Raw genomic sequence first — 18,183 nt, 5'->3', positions numbered from 1 at the left:
GTGCAGGGGAAGGAGAGCAGGGGGAATGTGAGAGAGGGGGGAGGACAGAGAGGCAGAGAAGGAGAGGTGGGAGGGTGCAGGGGAAGGAGAGCAGGGGGAATGTGAGAGAAGGGAGAGCAGGAAGTGGCAGGGATTCAGGAAAATAGGGGAGAAGAGGAGAAGGAGCAGAGGGGGGGAGAATGAGGAGAGAGCAGGAGAAGGGAGGGGGGGGCAGTGGGATGTGGGGGAGGAAAGAGCATGGAAAGAGAGGAGAACAAGAAGGGGGAAGAAGGGAAGAAGCGGGGGAAGGGGGAAAGAGAGGGGGGGGGGGGAGAAGATCAGACAACTGACTACTCTAAGCATTAACCAGAGCTAACTGGGACATAGTATCTAGCTAATCTACAGCCTAATCTGGCCTATCCTACCCTGCTCTAGTCTGATTTTAGCCTGAACACTAACAGGTCAGCCTTAGGCTGTAGCTAATCTATCGCCTACCTAAGCTGTTCTAAACCAACCGGCAGCCCTCGACCAGTGATGAAGAGCACCGATGCCCCCCGACCCGGCCCCCGCCCACATAAGGCATGGGAGGGAAGGCCAGGCCGGGACACAGCGGCACCCCCTCACCCCCAGTGAACGCAAGAAAACCTTTCCACCATATGGTGGCAATCCACACATGGATCGCCACATGGATTGCCCCAGTGACTTGGCTGAGGAGGAACCTTGTGAGGTCGTTGTGCTAGGGGCCAATTGCTGCGGCCCGGGCGGACCCAGCCCCCACGCGACCCGCCCCCCCAGCCCCCAGCCACCAGCATAGTGACTGAGAGCGTGAGAGCAGGCCACGCGGGGGACGGGCCCACCCAGGCCACAGCAGCGGACCCCCATCTGGGGACTCCCCTCCGAGACAGGCCGAGAGATGCCGGGCTAAACCATGCACAGAGTTTCCGATAATGAAACTCTGTGAATGCAACACATTCATATTTTTTTCATTTTAACTGTATTACAGATAAATGCTTTGGTCATAAATAGACCTTAGAGAAATAATGTGCTATTTTAAAGCAGCTACGAGCAACTTTTCACTGTTTCATTGGGTTGTTTTTGGCGCCCCTCTCTGAACAAAAGTGGTACTGTTTACTGTCGTAAAACTGCTGGCTGCCCGGCTCCCGACAACATCACAACACTCCACGCCTCCATTCATTCTCTCCTTTGACCAGTGAATGAATGAAAGACGCTCCAAGTTTATTTTTCATTTTTTCCAAACCCTGCTGTTTCTCAGGATGCAGAGCGACGAGGTAATCTACCTATTTTTTGGCTACGTAATAGATTATGTCAGACGAGGATGTTGAAAAGTATTTGGAAAAACTAGTAAACTTTGTTACAGTCGCGTTCATAGTTACTGTAATAGCCAAACGTTAGCACCAAGTGAAACTCTTTAGGGCACTTGGTAATAGTAATATTGTCGAGAAAGCTAACGTTATCATCACCATTGTATCTTCAAAAACGTTGATACAAGAGGGTAAACTAGGTTTACCAAGCTCTTTGTGAAGAGGCTGAGAGTTTCTTCCAATTTCAGATCAACTGTAGGCTAAATATATCTGCGGGTAAATGGCTTCCCCAACCGTGTAACGTTACGTTTTATAAAATGGCTCTCTCAAATCAAGCAATCTGATTGGTTCACAGCCATTGTATAATTCCAGTAACCGAGTTCAATAACCCATGGCAATGGGTTATTGGTTGCCATGGCAACTCTCTTACTAAGAGAGTAATAATAAGGCTTACCTCAAATGACAACGTAGAAAAAAAAAATGGCGGAGACAGCTGTCAGATCCTTGTGAATCGATCTTCGCTTATAACTTCACTAATACTTCGCAGAAAATTATGTTTTGTACAAGAATAGATGCGGGCTAATGTCTTCTTTGCAAAAGAAAGGCTGTTAACTCCGCATTTAACCCCGCATTTAACCCCGTAACGTTAGTTGGTGTCGGGCAAGCCCTGAGAATGCAACGCTGCGCTCGAGCTGACTGGGTTTCCAGAAAGCTCTCAGCCAAGCGCCAGGATTGGCCAATGTCAACTTCAGTCTCCAGAACGATCCAATCAAATCACCCGCACGTCTATCTTCTTGCTAGAGGTCCCGCCTTACAGTAGTGTTTCAACTGACTCTCAGAATACCATGCCAGTCGGACTTATAGTGTTATTATTATTATATTATTATACTTGGAACCCTTTTATAAAAGCAATATAGCACTCGAGCAGCGTGTGTTGTGGAATATATCCCCCTGCTCAGTTGTTATCCCACTCGGCCTGCGGCCTCGTGGGATAACAACTGATCAGGGGGATATATTCACCACAACACACTTGCTCTCGTGATATATTGCTTAAATATACCACTAGACTCATTGATTACCAACAGCAACATGTAACGTATTTTGGCACGGTTGAAATGGCAAACGAAAAAGTAGCGTTATCAACCAAAATGCAGCCTACACCGTGACATAACTGTATAACTCCCAGGTAACGTTACATCACGTTAGCCTTTTGCATCCATCATGCTGTGGTGCTATCTACCAGGCATACAATGGAACATACAGTAGGCTTAATTTATAACAAAAGCATACACACATGGTGTTGATTGCATTGGTCGATAGCTGAAATACAGTAACAATGAGCTCCAGTTAGCCGACGCATGGTAGCATACAACGTAAATAGCAAAATCACGTCCTCTACAGTATTTCAGAAGTAAAATATACAAATCACATACCTGTCTAGGAGGAAAACAGCCACTTCACTGTCTGTTTTGAAACCCTTCATATCCCGAAATTCTCTCCCATCTGCTGAATGCGCGACCTATGTTGATGCGTGTTTTATCGCGTGATTTATCACGCGTCCTCTTGCGTTCTCTTTGTTGGTCGGTACGGGGAATAATCTTCCTTTTTTTCTTTGCACCGGCCACGTAATTTGCACTGGCGACGTAATCATGATCTCGCAGTTCGGCCATAACCACAAAATAACTTCCAAACAAACTGTTAGAATATAACGACGAGAGGTGTTCGCGAGAGTAGCTAGCCCCTGGTTGTAGCTAGCTGGCGTTCGCTTGTTTATGGTGCGTTGCTAGGCAGAGCCGGCGGAAGCAGGGAGCTGCCGTAAACCGTTTCGTTTCACTTCCGGTTGTAGACGGTCCGGGTGTAACATTGATGAAGCAGACATAAGCACCAAGAGAGCAAACTCCAATTCACACGGCTTTGGTCTCAGCTACTATTATAGATAATATGTGATGCATCAATATTATAATTATACTGTTTAATAACAATCAAAAACAATCAAAAAGAGAGAAAAACACATTAACAACTGTTAGCTGTTAGCGAAAATTTAAACTGTTACCGATCAGCGGCACCATTAAATGTCTCTCTCTCTCTGTCTCTCTCTGTCTGCCTCTCGGTCTGTCTGTCTCTCTCTGTGTCTCTGTCTCCTCCTCTCTCTCTCTGTCTGCCTCTCTGTGTCTGTCTGTCTGTCTGTCTCCCTCTCTGTCTCTCCCTCTTTCTCTCTGTCTGTCTCTCTCCCTCCTCTCTCTCTCTCTCTCTGTCTGCCTCTCTTTCTCTGTCTGTCTCTCTCTGTGTCTGTCTGTCTCTCTTTCTGTCTGTATGTCTCTCTGTCTGTCTCTCTCTCTGTCTCTCTCCCTCTTTCTCATGTCTGTCTCTCTCACTCCTCTCTCTCTCTCTCTCTCTGTCTCTGTGTGTGTCTCCCACCCCCCTCTCTCAAGTTTCAAGTTTCATTGATTAAAATTCGACTAGGCACGGTACAACAGTATAAAAAACATTTTGAAACTGGGATCCTGAAATGCATCAAAACTTTACAGTGATCAATCATCATAGACAAAAGCTATGAATTTAGCAGCATAAACCCTGAAATAAATAGGTAATTTAAATAAGCTAAGCTCATTTATAGTTTAAGAGCATGAGGAAGAAAAGAAAGTTCATGTCTTTTGGTTCTGCTTGTGGGCACAACGTATTCTCTATGCCGACGGAGAGAGTAAGTGGAAGTTGAGGCTGGATGGAGGAAACCATGCAGGGGGAGGAGCTATCCTTGAGTATGTTGGTGAGGGTATGCAGGGGGAGGAGCTATCCTTGAGTATGTTGGTGAGGGTACGCAGGGTGCATGCAGGGGGAGGAGCTATCCTTGAGTATGTTGGTGAGGGTATGCAGGGTGCATGCAGGGGGAGGAGCTATCCTTGAGTATGTTGGTGAGGGTACGCAGGGTGCATGCAGGGGGAGGAGCTATCCTTGAGTATGTTGGTGAGGGTAAGCAGGGTGCAGGGGGAGGAGCTATCCTTGAGTATGTTGGTGAGGGTACGCAGGGTGCATGCAGGGGGAGGAGCTATCCTTGAGTATGTTGGTGAGGGTAAGCAGGGTGCAGGGGGAGGAGCTATCCTTGAGTATGTTGGTGAGGGTACGCAGGGTGCAGGGGGAGGAGCTATCCTTGAGTATGTTGGTGAGGGTACGCAGGGTGCATGCAGGGGGAGGAGCTATCCTTGAGTATGTTGGTGAGGGTACGCAGGGTGCATGCAGGGGGAGGAGCTATCCTTGAGTATGTTGGTGAGGGTACGCAGGGTGCATGCAGGGGGAGGAGCTATCCTTGAGTATGTTGGTGAGGGTACGCAGGGTGAGAGAAGAGAAGAAGACAGAATTCAATGATCCTGCAGCATGGTTTCTGTACCTTCTCCAGCTCCAGAGAGGCATTTTGTCAGCCCACCTCAGACTGGGCTGCATACTCGAGGATTGGGCGAATGAAGGTCAGGTAGATTTGTTTTAAAACACACGGAAAGACCAGCTCTTTTGGCAACACTGAGGTAATGGATGCTTGGCCGTGCCTTTGAGAGCATGTATTTAATGTGGGCGTTCCATCACAAGTCAGATGATATCTGAACTCCAAGCAGTTTAAAGGTGGAGACTCTGCTGATGTTTTGTCCAGAGGGATGTTGCCCTCTCTTCTGGCACTGATTACCATACCCATGGTCTTAGCTCCATTCTCTCTCTCTCTCTCTCTCTCTCTCTCACCCTAACTCTCTCTCTCTCTCTCTCACCCTAACCCTAACCCTCTCTCTCTCTCTCTCTCTCTCAGGCCTCCTGGTCATCATGCCCAGTCTAACCAGTGTAATGGTTACTGTGTGTTTAACACTGTGGCTGCAGCCGCTCGCTATGCCCAGAGACGCCACGCCATGCACAGGTATGTATATGTGTGTGTGTGTGTGTGTGTGTACGCACACAGGTGCGTGTGTGTGTAAGTTAAATTTTGAGGGACACTGAACAGTATTTTGAGTGTAATGCAACTTTACTGTTGGAGGAAACTGTGCTGTTGTATTCTAATATAACGTGTGTGTGTGTGTGTGTGTGTGTGTGTGTGTGTGTGTGTGTGTGTGTGTGTGTGTGTGTGTGTGTGTGTGTGTGTGTGTGTGTGTGTGTGTGTGTGTGTGTGTGTGTGTGTGCCTGCCTCAGGGTGTTGATAGTAGACTGGGATGTGCATCACGGTCAGGGCATCCAGTACCTGTTCCAGGACGATCCCAGGTAACCAACTCCTCCTCTACACCTCATACTCACTCTTCCAAGCACAGGTTATCTGTGGGCTCTTGAAAACTATTAAAAGTTGATAAATCAATTTAGGGGAAATTAAGGCCATTAAAGGAAGTGCTGGAATAAACTGCAGAGCTCTCGGTGCAAGAAAACATGAAGACAAGGTAAAGGCTGTCTATCTGCATATTACTGACATTGTAATGATACTGATACTGATCTGTCTAAAGGCCCCGTGGCCAAATCCGGCCCGGCACCTCATTTTATGTGTCCCGCGAGGGCTAGCAAATGATACACTTTGCGCAATACAATTCTAATGAGTTCTAATAGTTGTAGGCTACTAGCCTGGTAAAGCAGCCCGTCACGTGAACTCACATTTCATTTGGTTCTGCGAGACTGTCGGGCCTCAAGGCCTGGGAGGGTGTTAAGCAGAAGCTGCAAAGCGGAAGAGCCAATCAGCGACTGCGCTGTGATTGACAGCGCAAGTTGGCCAATCAGGAACGCCACTAGTACTGCACTAACAAAACAATAATGGCCGCCTCCTTGCCGGATCGTCTCGAGGAGTAATGTCAGCGTTTGTGTAGTTTAAAAACAGCCATAAAGTGCAGAAATAGACTCAATAACAACAATTAAACAAGTACAGGAGTATCGCTGCAACCGCGGAGTTTCTCGGCAGAAAACATGTTTTTGCCGTTCACCCCAGTGGATTTGGGTTTGACTGGATCCGACGCTGATTGGCTGAAGGAGTTGTCTGTCAAGGCAACTACGCCCGCCCATGCTCCCGCCCCTGCTAAGGACTGGGTGAAGAGTTGGGGCCAGACCGTCACGCAGAACCAAATCAAATGTGAGTTCACGTGACGGGCTGGTTTACCAGGCTAGTAGGCTACTAGTTGTCTGTTTGCCATTGTTTTTCCTATACTTCTGCTTTCAGTGCCAATTATTAAGTTAGTACTAAAAACCAATAATAATTGAATCAGAGGCAATTATGTAATATGACAAGTCAGCTAGATACACTTATACCATGTTACATTTACAACCGGCCCTTTGAGGGCAACTATCAGGGGCGTGCACAGACATTTTTGGGGGCAGGTGCTCAAGTGAAAAAAAGGCCACCCCTCTCATAATTATTTATATATATATATAAAAACAGTGTGATGTCCCTGGGTGATCGCATTGAAAGTGCCCACCTCCTTCCATTGTACATGTAAAAAAGAAAAGAAAAACTATGGCAATAAAGACAACAGATTTGGATGAACTTGCTAAAGTACAGGCTCAACACACATACTACAGACACAATGTAGTAACTAAAAACATCACATTTTATACAGTGAGGTCAAGTTTAGAAAAAACGACAATGAAATGGCTACTATGGGGACTAACATCCCCATAGTAGCACAATGGACACATTGAAATATAACGTAGCATAGCATGAGAGAAAAGACAGAACGAGTATGTGTAGGATGAATGAGAGCAGAATATATAAATTGTCAAATATTTAAAGAAAGAAATGATATATATATATATATATAAGGGACTTCGCGGAGTCGGCTGCGCCTCGGACGGTTCACGCCTCCACGTTGTCCCTTAGAAAGTGATAATGGACACCTCGTCGTGCATTAACCCTTACATAGTGTATGCATGCACTATGTAATAAATAAATCATTATAGTTTTGAGTGATATCAAATGGATTGTTAAAAGAATTGTTGCCATCTGAAAAGACTGAAGCTAGCTCTGGCGTAGCCTTTTCTCTTTGTAGTAGCTGGTTTATTACTTTCTGTTACGCCCCAAGTCTAGAGGTTAGGACTGTAACATGAACTACACAGAAACCAGTATCAAAGTTGCAACAAAAATGTTTATTACTCAAAAGTAGAAAAGAAGGAACGGGTACGCTCTTGCTGACAGGGAATCTGGTCCAGCAGGCCGCCGCCTTCACTATTACCTGATGTTAACCCCTCGGTCAGCACTGCTGTTCCCTAACACAACAGGTAGCGCATCGCTCCTGCAATACACAAAGAAACAAACATGATTTAGAAACAAAGACCAAACTGCACAAAGAAAAACAATTGAATGAAATGGTGTGTAAGTGTGCGGATGAGAGGGTACTGGTCTCACACTCCAGTACAACTCTGTTGTCATGTTGGAAATGAGTCCCCTATGTAGGCAGACAGACAGAGCTGCTATCCAATCAGCAACTGGTGCATGTAATCAGTCCACTCAAATCTCCAACCAGCTGCACCTGGGAAAGACTGAGCCAAAGACACTCTCGACCACAAGATAAACACCCGCAACCAGGAAGTATGTCACGGAAATATCTAATGTGCCCGTCCGACGAGGAAAATGGACCGGACTCTCCGTCCATTGACGAGTCTACATATAAACTATATAATTCACAAAGAAAATAAGAAAAACAAACGACACAGTCGTAACACTTTCCAAGTGGTTTTGCTATCATTTGAACACCTCTTAAATTCATCGCTGAAATATTTGTTTTTTGGCAGATCTGATGGAATGAATATATTTGTTTCGATAAGATGATAACTATCATGAGTGTATGGAGGATTTGTCAGAAGGAGCTGATGCACACCTTCAATCTCTTAAAGGCAGGTGCGTCGGAGATGCGGTACATACGAGAGAAATAAAGAGGAGTCCCGCACACTGTCAATTACTTGCAAAAAAAGCTTTAATTAACGACGTTTCGGTCTATCGACCTTCATCAGGTTAAAATATGTATGGAGGATTTAAAATATATATTTTTATACGATTTATTCTTTTTCCTCAACAGAGGACCGCACTCTACCGCTGTTTTTTTCGCAATATGCCCGCAGCATTTTTCCTTTTTTCTTTTTAGCATGCGTCTGCATCTGTAGCGACTCTTGGTCTGAGGAGTCTCTCTGTCATTCTCTCCTCAAAACAATCCACAATCCAGCAGGTAGGCTTTTCTGTGTGTGTCTGATAAATCCCTCTGTAGTCATAAGTGAGGATATTCCCTCGGCAGTGATAGTTCACATCTCCATGGCAACGATAAAACGTCATGCCAGAACGCCTCCTCGTGCTGCGTAAAAGGCAACGCTGGCTCATTGCGTAACTGATTGTGGCCCTTCATAACGGCAACATTGCGAGATCTCTGTGTAAAAGTGGCTATAACTCTGTCTGTCTGTCTGTCTGTCTGTCAGTGTACTGTATGTCTCACTGCACAGGTATGAAGGTGGCTCGTTCTGGCCTCACCTCCCTGAGTCAGACAGAGGGGAGGTGGGCGGCGGCCGAGGAGAAGGCTTCACCTGTAACCTGCCCTGGAACCAGGTGCTGCTCTCTCTCTCTCTCTCTCTCTCTCTCTCTCTCTCTCTCTCTCTCTCTCTCTCTGTCGCTCTCTGTCGCTCTCTGTCGCTCTGTCTGATTTAGTGGCATGAATGTCATAACAACAAAATTAACAAAGCGTTTCAGGACAATCAACAAAAAGATACAACTAATAAATAATAATAATACATCAGACTTATATAGCGCTTTTCCTAGTGCTCAAAGACGCTTTACAACACAATATCAAACAACTTTAATAGATAAAAATAAAGAAACAAAAGGTGAGAGAGAAAATAACTTTAAACTTGGTTTAAAGGAGGTTGGCGTCTGCGGACGTGAGGCGGCGGGTAGGCGTGCAGTGGTGAAGGAGGTCAGAGAGGTAGGGTGGGGCAGGTTGTTGAGGGCTTTGAAGGTGATGAGTAATTATTTTGAAGTGAACCTGGGGATGGGGGAGCCAGTGGAGATGGTGGAGGATGGGGGTGATGTGGTCGGAGCGGCGGGTGGAGGTGAGCATGCGGGCAGCAGAGTTTTGGACGTATTGTAATTTATTGAGGATTTTGGAGGGTGTGCCATAAAGGATGCTGTTGCAGTAGTCCAGTCGGGATGTGATGAATGCATGGGTCAGTGTTTCAGCAGCAGAGAAGGATAGTGAGGCGCGTAGACGGGCAATGTTCCTAAAGGTGGAAGAAGGTGGTTTTGGTGATCTGGTTGACATGCTGGAGGAAGGAGAGGGTGGGGTCGACAATGATACGAAGGTTGCGGACGTGGGTGGAGGGGTGGATCAATGGAGCCATCAATGTCAAGTGAAAAATTGGAGCGTTGGAGCGGTTAAGGGGATTTGGGCCAATGATGATGATCTCAGAATTGTCACAGGTGAGTTTCAGGCATCCAGATTTTAATATCAGAAAGGCAGGTGGTGAGGGTGGAGTGGGTGGCGGCAGTGATGGTCTTGGTGGAAAGATAGAGCTGTGTTTCATCTGCGTAGCAGTGGAACCGGAGGCCATGTTTGCGGAGGATCTGTCCGAGTGGTAGCATGTAGATGATGAACAGTAGGGGACCAAGTACTGAATCCTGAGGGACACCGTGAGGGACTGGGGCAGTGGGGGATTTGGAGTTGTTGATGTAGATGAATTGGAGTCTGCCAGAGAGATATGATTTGATCCAGGAGAGGGCAGTGCCGGTGATCCCAGTGGTGGACTGGAGGCGAGAGGTGAGGATGGAATGGTTGATGGTGTCAAAGGCAGCGCTGAGGTCGATGAGCATGGAGAGGGAACCAGAGTCAGCAGATAGCAGAATGTCGTTGGTGACCTTTAATAGAGCGGTTTCTGTACTGTGTCTGGAGCGAAAGACGGATTGAAAGGGTTCATAGAGGTTATTGGATTCAAGGTGGGATATTAACTGGGAGGCAACAGCTCGTTCTAAGATCTTTGACAGGAAGGGGAGGTTGGAGATCGGGCGGAAGTTGTTGAGGTTGTCAGGATTTAGTCCGTTTTTTTTTACTAAGGGGGTAATGGCAGCGAGTTTCAGGGCAGGGGGGACGAGGCCAGTGGACAAAGAGGAGTTTATGACAGTAGTGATCAGAGGAGAGAGTGAGGGGAGGCAGGCCTTGACTAAGGAGGAGGGGATGGGGTCCAGGATGCAGGTTGAAGATATCATGCCAGTCATGATGGTGGGTAGACCAGATGCTGTGATTTCACAGAAGGATAAGAGTGGGTGATTTGGAGGCGGGGGGAGGTCGGGTTCAGGATCAGAGGAGGTGGAGGTGGAGGAATTGGCCAGTTGGGTGTGAATTGTGTCGATTTTACTTTGAAAGTGCGAGAAGAATGAGTCACATTGACTGACGGTAAATGAGTTGGAGATGGTGTCCATGGGTTTGAGGAGTTTGCTTATGGTGGAGAAAAGTGTCATTGGGTTGTTGCTGCCAGATTGTATGACGGAGGAGTAGTGGGAGGAGCGTGCGTTGTTGAGGGCTTCCTTGTAGTGCTGTTGATGGAGTTTGTAGGAATCTTTATGGACAGTGAGACCGGTTTTATTTGCTAGCCGTTTAAGCTGGCGGCCCTTGGATTTGAGCTGATGGAGATGGTCAGTGTACCAGGGGGCGGAGTGAGTGAAGGGGAAAGATTTGGTTGGAGCGAGTTGGTTGAGACAGGAGGTGAGAGGTGTATAGGTGTATGGTTGTATTATATTGGTTGTATGTGTTGACCAGTTCACTCGGGTAAAAATTCTGGATGAGGGCGGGGTCAGAGAGGGTGTCGGCCAATAGGGAGGAAAGGGAGGGGGGGGTGGATGGATTTAAGGTCCCGGAAGGTTATGGAGCGCTTCTGTTTCACGAGGGGGGTGGGGATGAGAATGTCTAGTGTGATGGCGAGATGGTCAGAGATGGTGAGGTTGTAGCTGGTTAGATTGTTGATGGAGATGCCGGAGGTGCAGATCAGATCCAGAGTGTGTCCTTTGTTGTGGGTGGGAAAATCTACATGTTGTTGTATTGAAAAAGTAGCCATGGATTCAGCTGGGGAGGATGTAAGCCTGGAGTTAGCCTGTAGCCTGTAGCCATGGATTCAGCTGGGGAGGATGTAAGCCTGGAGTTAGCCTGTAGCCTGTAGCCATGGATTCAGCTGGGGAGGATGTAAGCCTGGAGTTAGCCTGTAGCCTGTAGCCATGGATTCAGCTGGGGAGGATGTAAGCCTGGAGTTAGCCTGTAGCCTGTAGCCATGGATTCAGCTGGGGAGGATGTAAGCCTGGAGTTAGCCTGTAGCCTGGAGCCATGGATTCAGCTGGGGAGGATGTAAGCCTGGAGTTAGCCTGTAGCCTGTAGCCATGGATTTCATGTCCAGAGTTGGGGAAGTGACAGGCATGGCAGGATGGCCCACAGAAGATCGGGCTAAGTGGGAAAGTTGTGCTGAGAATGGAGGGACTGTGCGAGTAGGGATGTCGAAAATGATGGGGGGTTTTAACCGACAACCGACGCTCATTAGCCGACTATTGATCGGTTAACTGAGAAGATTAAATTGAATTAATTAACCATTACCACAACAAATGCCTTATTTGTTCCATTAGAAAGCGTTTATTTTTACGTCTACAAGCAGAAAAAAACACATTAACAAAACGAAAAGCCAAGTTGAATCCTCCAGCCATCTAAACAAAAACATTCCTCCGATAGTATCTCCTCCTTTTAGCAATAGTCTCACTAATCCCACAGTGGTTTACCTGCTTTTGAGATCTGCAAAAAATAGTTTGCTTCTCTCTCAGCCCTTCTCCCTCTCTCTTCACACAGGGTTTATATGCTCTCTGTGTGTCTGGTTGGGCTCCATAACATATAGAGACGAGTGCAGCGGCCAGTCTGCACACAGCTGTCAGTGTCAATGCAGCCTACAAACAATCCCGCTCTCGTTGTGAAACAATTTGCCATGTGTTGGACAGTAAAGACTAATGTTAATTGATACTCCTCTTCAATCGTCAATTAAACCGCTTCATGTCTGCATCTTTGTAACACTGTACAAACTACTATGTTTCATCATTCAGTGCGCGCATATGCATGCCTGAGCATGATGAACATGCAGAGAGAGAGAGAGAGAGACCGAGTGAGCCAGTAAAGAAAAAGTTATGTGCACGTTTTATATTCCATCATGTTTTACTCCAGACACAGACTTGTGCACCGAGATGAGCAAGGTGTCGGGTTTCAGACCAAACTGAAAACCCGTTCAAACCACCTCTCTCTCTCTCTCTCTCTCTCTCTCTCTCTCTGTCTCTGTCTCTCTCTGTCTCTGTCTCTCTCTGTCTCTGTCTCTCTCTCTCTCTCTCTCTCTCTCTCTCTCTCTCTCTCTCTCTCTCAGTATTGTGTTAGCTGTCGGTAGGCTGTCAGTGTTGATAGTAGAATTAACTTGTTAAAGACAAAATGTATAATGAAAATGTGATGCCCTCTCTCTCCCTCCCTCCCTCCCTCCCTCACTCCCTCTCTCTCTCTCTCTCTCTCTCTCTCCTTCTCTCAAGTAAAAGCCGAGACCTCGTTTTTCTGAGACCTCGGCTTCTTTTAGAAAACCATGATGTTTGATACACATTGTCTCTCTCTCTTTCTCTCTCTCTGTTCTCTCTCTCTGTTCTCTCTCTCTCTCTGTTCTCTCTCTCTGTCTCTCTATTCTCTCTCTGTCTCTGTTCTCTCTCTCTGTCTCTCTCTCTCTCTGTTCTCTCTCTCTGTCTCTCTATTCTCTCTCTCTCTCTGTTCTCTCTCTCTGTTCTCTCTCTCTTTCTCTCTCTCTCTGTTCTCTCTCTCTGTTCTCTCTTTCTCTCTCTCTCTGTTCTCTCTCTCTGTCTCTCTATTCTCTCTCTGTCTCCTCTCTCTCTCTCAGACTGGGATGACGGATGCAGATTACATCACAGCTTTCCACCAACTGCTGCTGCCTCTAGCCTATGAGGTAACACACACACACACACACACACACACACACACACACACATGTGGGTCGTGGGAAGGGGGGAATCAGTGTGTAACTTTGTGAAGTTATCCTTATTGTTCCCATTGAGTGTTTGTTTATTTATCTGTTTGTTTGTTTGTTTTTTGTTTTGTTTTCTTATCAACTTTAAAGGGACAGTTCACCTGGAAATGTAAATTGTATGATTAATCTCCTCACCCTCATGCCAGTACAAAATCACATGAGTTTATTTTCTTCATATAACTCAGCAGCAGTTCTGCAGACTCCCTGCAGGGGGAGCTGTCCTCCAAATAATGGCAGTCATAAGCTTCAAGAAGGCGGGTCATGTGACCATTGTCATACCACCCACCCCTTCAATAACTTGAATAACGTGTGTGTGTGTGTGTGTGTGTGTGTGTGTGTGTGTGTGTGTGTGTGTGTGTGTGTGTGTGTGTGTGTGGTGTGTGGTATGTGTGTGTGTGCGTGTGTGGTGTGTGTGTGTGTGTGTGTGTGTGTGTGCGCGTGGTGTGTGTAGTTTCAACCTCAGCTGGTCCTGGTTGCTGCTGGATTTGATGCTGCAGTCGGAGATCCAAAGGTAAAAAAATCAATTAAAAAGATTATAACAATAGAGAGCCAAAGTAACTTCCACTACAGCAGTTGCTACTCTTCCTGGGGTCCACATAAAGGCCATGAACACCTCTTAGCTAGTCTCTTCCTGGGGTCCACATAAAGGCCATGAACACCTCTTAGCTAGTCTCTTCCTGGGGTCCACATAAAGGCCATGAACACCTCTTAGCTAGTCTCTTCCTGGGGTCCACATAAAGGCCATGAACACCTCTTAGCTAGTCTCTTCCTGGGGTCCACATAAAGGCCATGAACACCTCTTAGCTAGTCTCTTCCTGGGGTCCACATAAAGGCCGTGAACACCTCTTAGCTAGTCTCTTCCTGGGGTCCACATAAAGGCCATGAACACCTCTTAGCTAGTCTCTTCCTGGGGTCCACATAAAGGCCATGAACACCTCTTAGCTAGTCTCTTCCTGGGGTCCACATAAAGGCCATGAACACCTCTTAGCTAGTCTCTTCCTGGGGTCCACATAAAGGCCATGAACACCTCTTAGCTAGTCTCTTCCTGGGGTCCACATAAAGGCCATGAACACCTCTTAGCTAGTCTCTTCCTGGGGTCCACATAAAGGCCATGAACACCTCTTAGCTAGTCTCTTCCTGGGGTCCACATAAAGGCCATGAACACCTCTTAGCTAGTCTCTTCCTGGGGTCCACATAAAGGCCATGAACACCTCTTAGCTAGTCTCTTCCTGGGGTCCACATAAAGGCCGTGAACACCTCTTAGCTAGTCTCTTCCTGGGGTCCACATAAAGGCCGTGAACACCTCTTAGCTAGTCTCTTCCTGGGGTCCACATAAAGGCCATGAACACCTCTTAGCTAGTCTCTTCCTGGGGTCCACATAAAGGCCATGAACACCTCTTAGCTAGTCTCTTCCTGGGGTCCACATAAAGGCCATGAACACCTCTTAGCTAGTCTCTTCCTGGGGTCCACATAAAGGCCGTGAACACCTCTTAGCTAGTCTCTTCCTGGGGTCCACATAAAGGCCATGAACACCTCTTAGCTAGTCTCTTCCTGGGGTCCACATAAAGGCTGTGAACACCTCTTAGCTAGTCTCGCTTGCCAGACTCTCCGTACAACAGGGGAGAATCTGGCTGTACTGGCTGGCTGGCACTCTGGTATAGCGGGGGGAAAGGCTCTGTTTACCTTTACAACCAAACACCGAAAGTCCCAAGCAGACACATTCCAGATCCAATCGTTTCCGTTTAGTGGGGGGTTATATATGGAGGAGCACGGGGAGAACATGCAAACTCCACACAGAAAGGCCCTTTTGACGAGATAGCCCCCCTGGGCCGTAGGCACTGAAGACATGGGGGGGGACACACCCTCAGTGCCCACAGTGTCCCAGGCGGGAATCGAATCCAGGACCTTCTAGCTGTGAGGCAACGGCGCTACCACTGTGCCACCATGCCCCCTAAAGTCCGGACCAAACGAGGCTGGTGTGAAAGCCCCCTAAAAGTCAAAATCAAGGTATCAGATGACCAAAACAATGTACTGTATGTAGGGCTTCAAAAAGTTTCGATACCGATACCAATACAATACCTTGACTTCGATACCGGATCCTACGATACCTTGACTTCGATACCGTTTCCTGAACAATACTTTTTTCTATACCAATTTTAGAAAAATCCATTTGAACAAAAATAAAACTACATTACATATTGAAATTACGATACAAATCGTTTTTTTTTTTACTGCATAAAAAATCAAACCTACTGTATTTAACAGAACTTGAAGTTGTCTAAACTTATCACCATCGCTACAAAAATGTTTGAGTACAAAGAAAAGAAATGTAAAACAAATAAATCAGTGCAAATCGTTTTCTGTGCAAAAGGAGAGTTGCAAGTTAGTGTTTAATGCTCAGTATTACATACTAGGCTTGACTCAGTTGTTCAGGGAACAGACAGGCTGCTCCTGGCTGATGTGTGAATGGATTGACCCCCTCTGTCATTGTAGTGTTAATATTGAACCCACCGCGTCACGTCATGTCGCGTCATCGTACCCTCAGCAGGAATTTACATATGTTTGACTTGATAACTTTTAGGAATTGTCTGTGTGTGTGCGTGTGTGTGTGTCTGTGTGTGTGTGCGTGTGCAGGGCCAGATGTGTGTAACTCCTCAGTGTTTCTCGGTGCTGACCCACATGTTGATGAGTCTGGCTGAGGGCCGGCTGGTCCTCACTCTGGAGGTAAAACAGTACACCACACACACACACACACACACACACACACACAAGAAAAGGGATTTCAATGTGAAAATATCTAGTGATTAATTTACCGTATTCCCTCTGATATTGGCCCATGCCTTTATTTAGCTCAGCTGTAGAGGGTAGCAGGTCTTTATTGGAAGCAGGCTTATATTAGAGACTTTGGGCCCTAGCTTGGTACGGTAAATATCCCCTATTTACGCTTGCGTACCTGTTTGCAAGATAACAGTGCGCCTTGCGCATTTGTCCAGGTGTTATGCCGTGTTTTGCACCCCCGCCCGGCAGCAAAAAAAAGCATCCCCACCTCACGGGAGCATAATTGCATAATAGAAACATAACTGTTTAAAAATTATATAATTGTTTGGGTAGACATGACCTCCCTATTTATAAGTTAAAACAGCCCCAAAATCTCGTGAGGATGCAATACTCGCGGGGAAGCATAATTTATCACAACAACAGGCACAAGCACAGATTAGAGGCGTGCCAAATCATTTATGCACGGCACAAACGGTATTTGGGCGGTGTTAACCACCAGAATGATTCACAGGTGTGGCCTGGCAATGCCTGGGCGTTACATCAATCAGATTCCTGTCTTGCACTCCCTGTACAGTTTGCGTGAGGCATGCTGTAATTCTCCCCATGCGTAATGTGGATAGGTGTAGGCCTATTGACTATATATTATCCCTATCTCATAATGACACCATCACATCATATACACCTGTTAAAAACATCTGTGTTTTGATGCAATTGGGGTTATTTTGTTGACTGGGGTGGGCCAAAGCAAAACGTGTTTGCAGCGCCCCCCCCCCACGCCCCCGTCCATTATCATACGGTATGTTGTGTGTGTGTGTGGATAGGGAGGTTACAACCTGCAGTCGACAGCAGAGGGCGCTGCAGCCTGTATCAGCACTCTACTGGGACACACCTGCCCCCGTCTGACCAACACCACCCCATCCCACAGGTAACACTGTGTGTGTGTGTGTGTGTGTGTGTGTGTGTGTGTGTGTGTGTTGTGCTTCAAATTTCCCCCTGAATGAAGGATAACTTACTGAAGTTGAGGTTGACTGAGAGTGAGAGGTCAGTCCATTGCAGACTACTGCATCCTCATCTTCACTGATCAGATCATCCTCAGACACACACACACACACACACACACACACACACACACACAGAGAAAGTTATTACTCCCAGCAGCTTTTTGAAGCGCCTTACGCTGTTCTGCTGTTGGGATAAGGGCATGTGTGGTTCTGATATTCTGAATATATAAAATCTAAAATCTAAACCACCACTTTCCAAATCAAACCTACGCCCTTGCTGCCCATGTCCTGAGACTCACTGCCGATCTTGGTGCAACAGCACCTGCAGGGCAAAAAAAAGCTAGGTTGTTTAGATGAGGTTAGGGATGACGGGTGACTCGCCTGCTGTTTCTCATGGACCCCATGTGTGGGATCCCAGGAACAATATATTTCACAAGCACGTAATATTGGATGTCAATAATATATGTATGTTTCTTTGTTTGTTTTTCCTGTCTCTGAGCGTGTTCGTTTGTCTTGTCTGTGCATTGTTCTGAAAAGTTGAAAATAAAATATTGAAGAAAAGGAAAGCCAGGTCGTTTGGAGGTCCATCTAATCCACTGTCACTAACTGCTTTGTAACTTTTAGATCAAAGAAAAAGACGGTAGTCTGTGGATATTGGTTGGTTTTTGGGCCAATCTAAAAGGGGCTATAAATTAAACTCTCCCTCTCTCTCTCTCTCTCTCTCTCTCTCTCTCTCTCTCTCAGCGCTCTGACGTCAATCTCTCAGACTATCTCAGCTCTCTATCCGTACTGGTCCTGTCTGCAAGTCCTGGGTAGGAAAGCACACACACACACACACACACACACACACACACACGTTGCTGTGGCAACAGCTTAGTTTAGTTTATTATTTTCCTGCTTCCTGTGTAGAAGGTGGCCCATTGGCTGACAGTGAGGTCATCAGAGACAATGATGAAAAGGTAACAGAGGCAAGCCACGCCCCCTCCAGTGCCATGACGGGTCTGCTGTACGACCAGAGGATGATGGAGCACCTCAACATGTGGGACAGGTGTGTGTGTGTGTGTGTGTGTGTGTGTGTG

General features: G+C 46.7%; 1 protein-coding gene across 1 annotated transcript in view; it reads left to right on the top strand.

Annotated features, from left to right (window-relative positions):
• Nucleotides 1-18,183, top strand: part of hdac6 (histone deacetylase 6) — a gene marked incomplete at its 5' end in the record, with an annotated part of 90,724 nt that overhangs the window by 32,521 nt on the left and 40,020 nt on the right. The window contains 9 exons of the mRNA XM_083641306.1: nt 5,092-5,196; nt 5,466-5,534; nt 8,712-8,838; nt 13,179-13,244; nt 13,777-13,836; nt 15,960-16,049; nt 16,925-17,028; nt 17,849-17,916; nt 18,014-18,152. Coding sequence (XP_083497432.1) covers nt 5,092-5,196; nt 5,466-5,534; nt 8,712-8,838; nt 13,179-13,244; nt 13,777-13,836; nt 15,960-16,049; nt 16,925-17,028; nt 17,849-17,916; nt 18,014-18,152 — 828 coding nt within the window. The remainder of the gene's footprint in view (nt 1-5,091; nt 5,197-5,465; nt 5,535-8,711; nt 8,839-13,178; nt 13,245-13,776; nt 13,837-15,959; nt 16,050-16,924; nt 17,029-17,848; nt 17,917-18,013; nt 18,153-18,183) is intronic.

This window comes from Poromitra crassiceps (genome assembly GCF_964638095.1).
Source record: "Poromitra crassiceps genome assembly, chromosome: 8".
Classification (NCBI taxonomy): Eukaryota; Metazoa; Chordata; class Actinopteri; order Beryciformes; family Melamphaidae; genus Poromitra; species Poromitra crassiceps.
The sequence above is the reverse complement of the archived record's forward strand: the minus strand, read 5'-3'. Positions and strand labels throughout refer to the sequence as shown.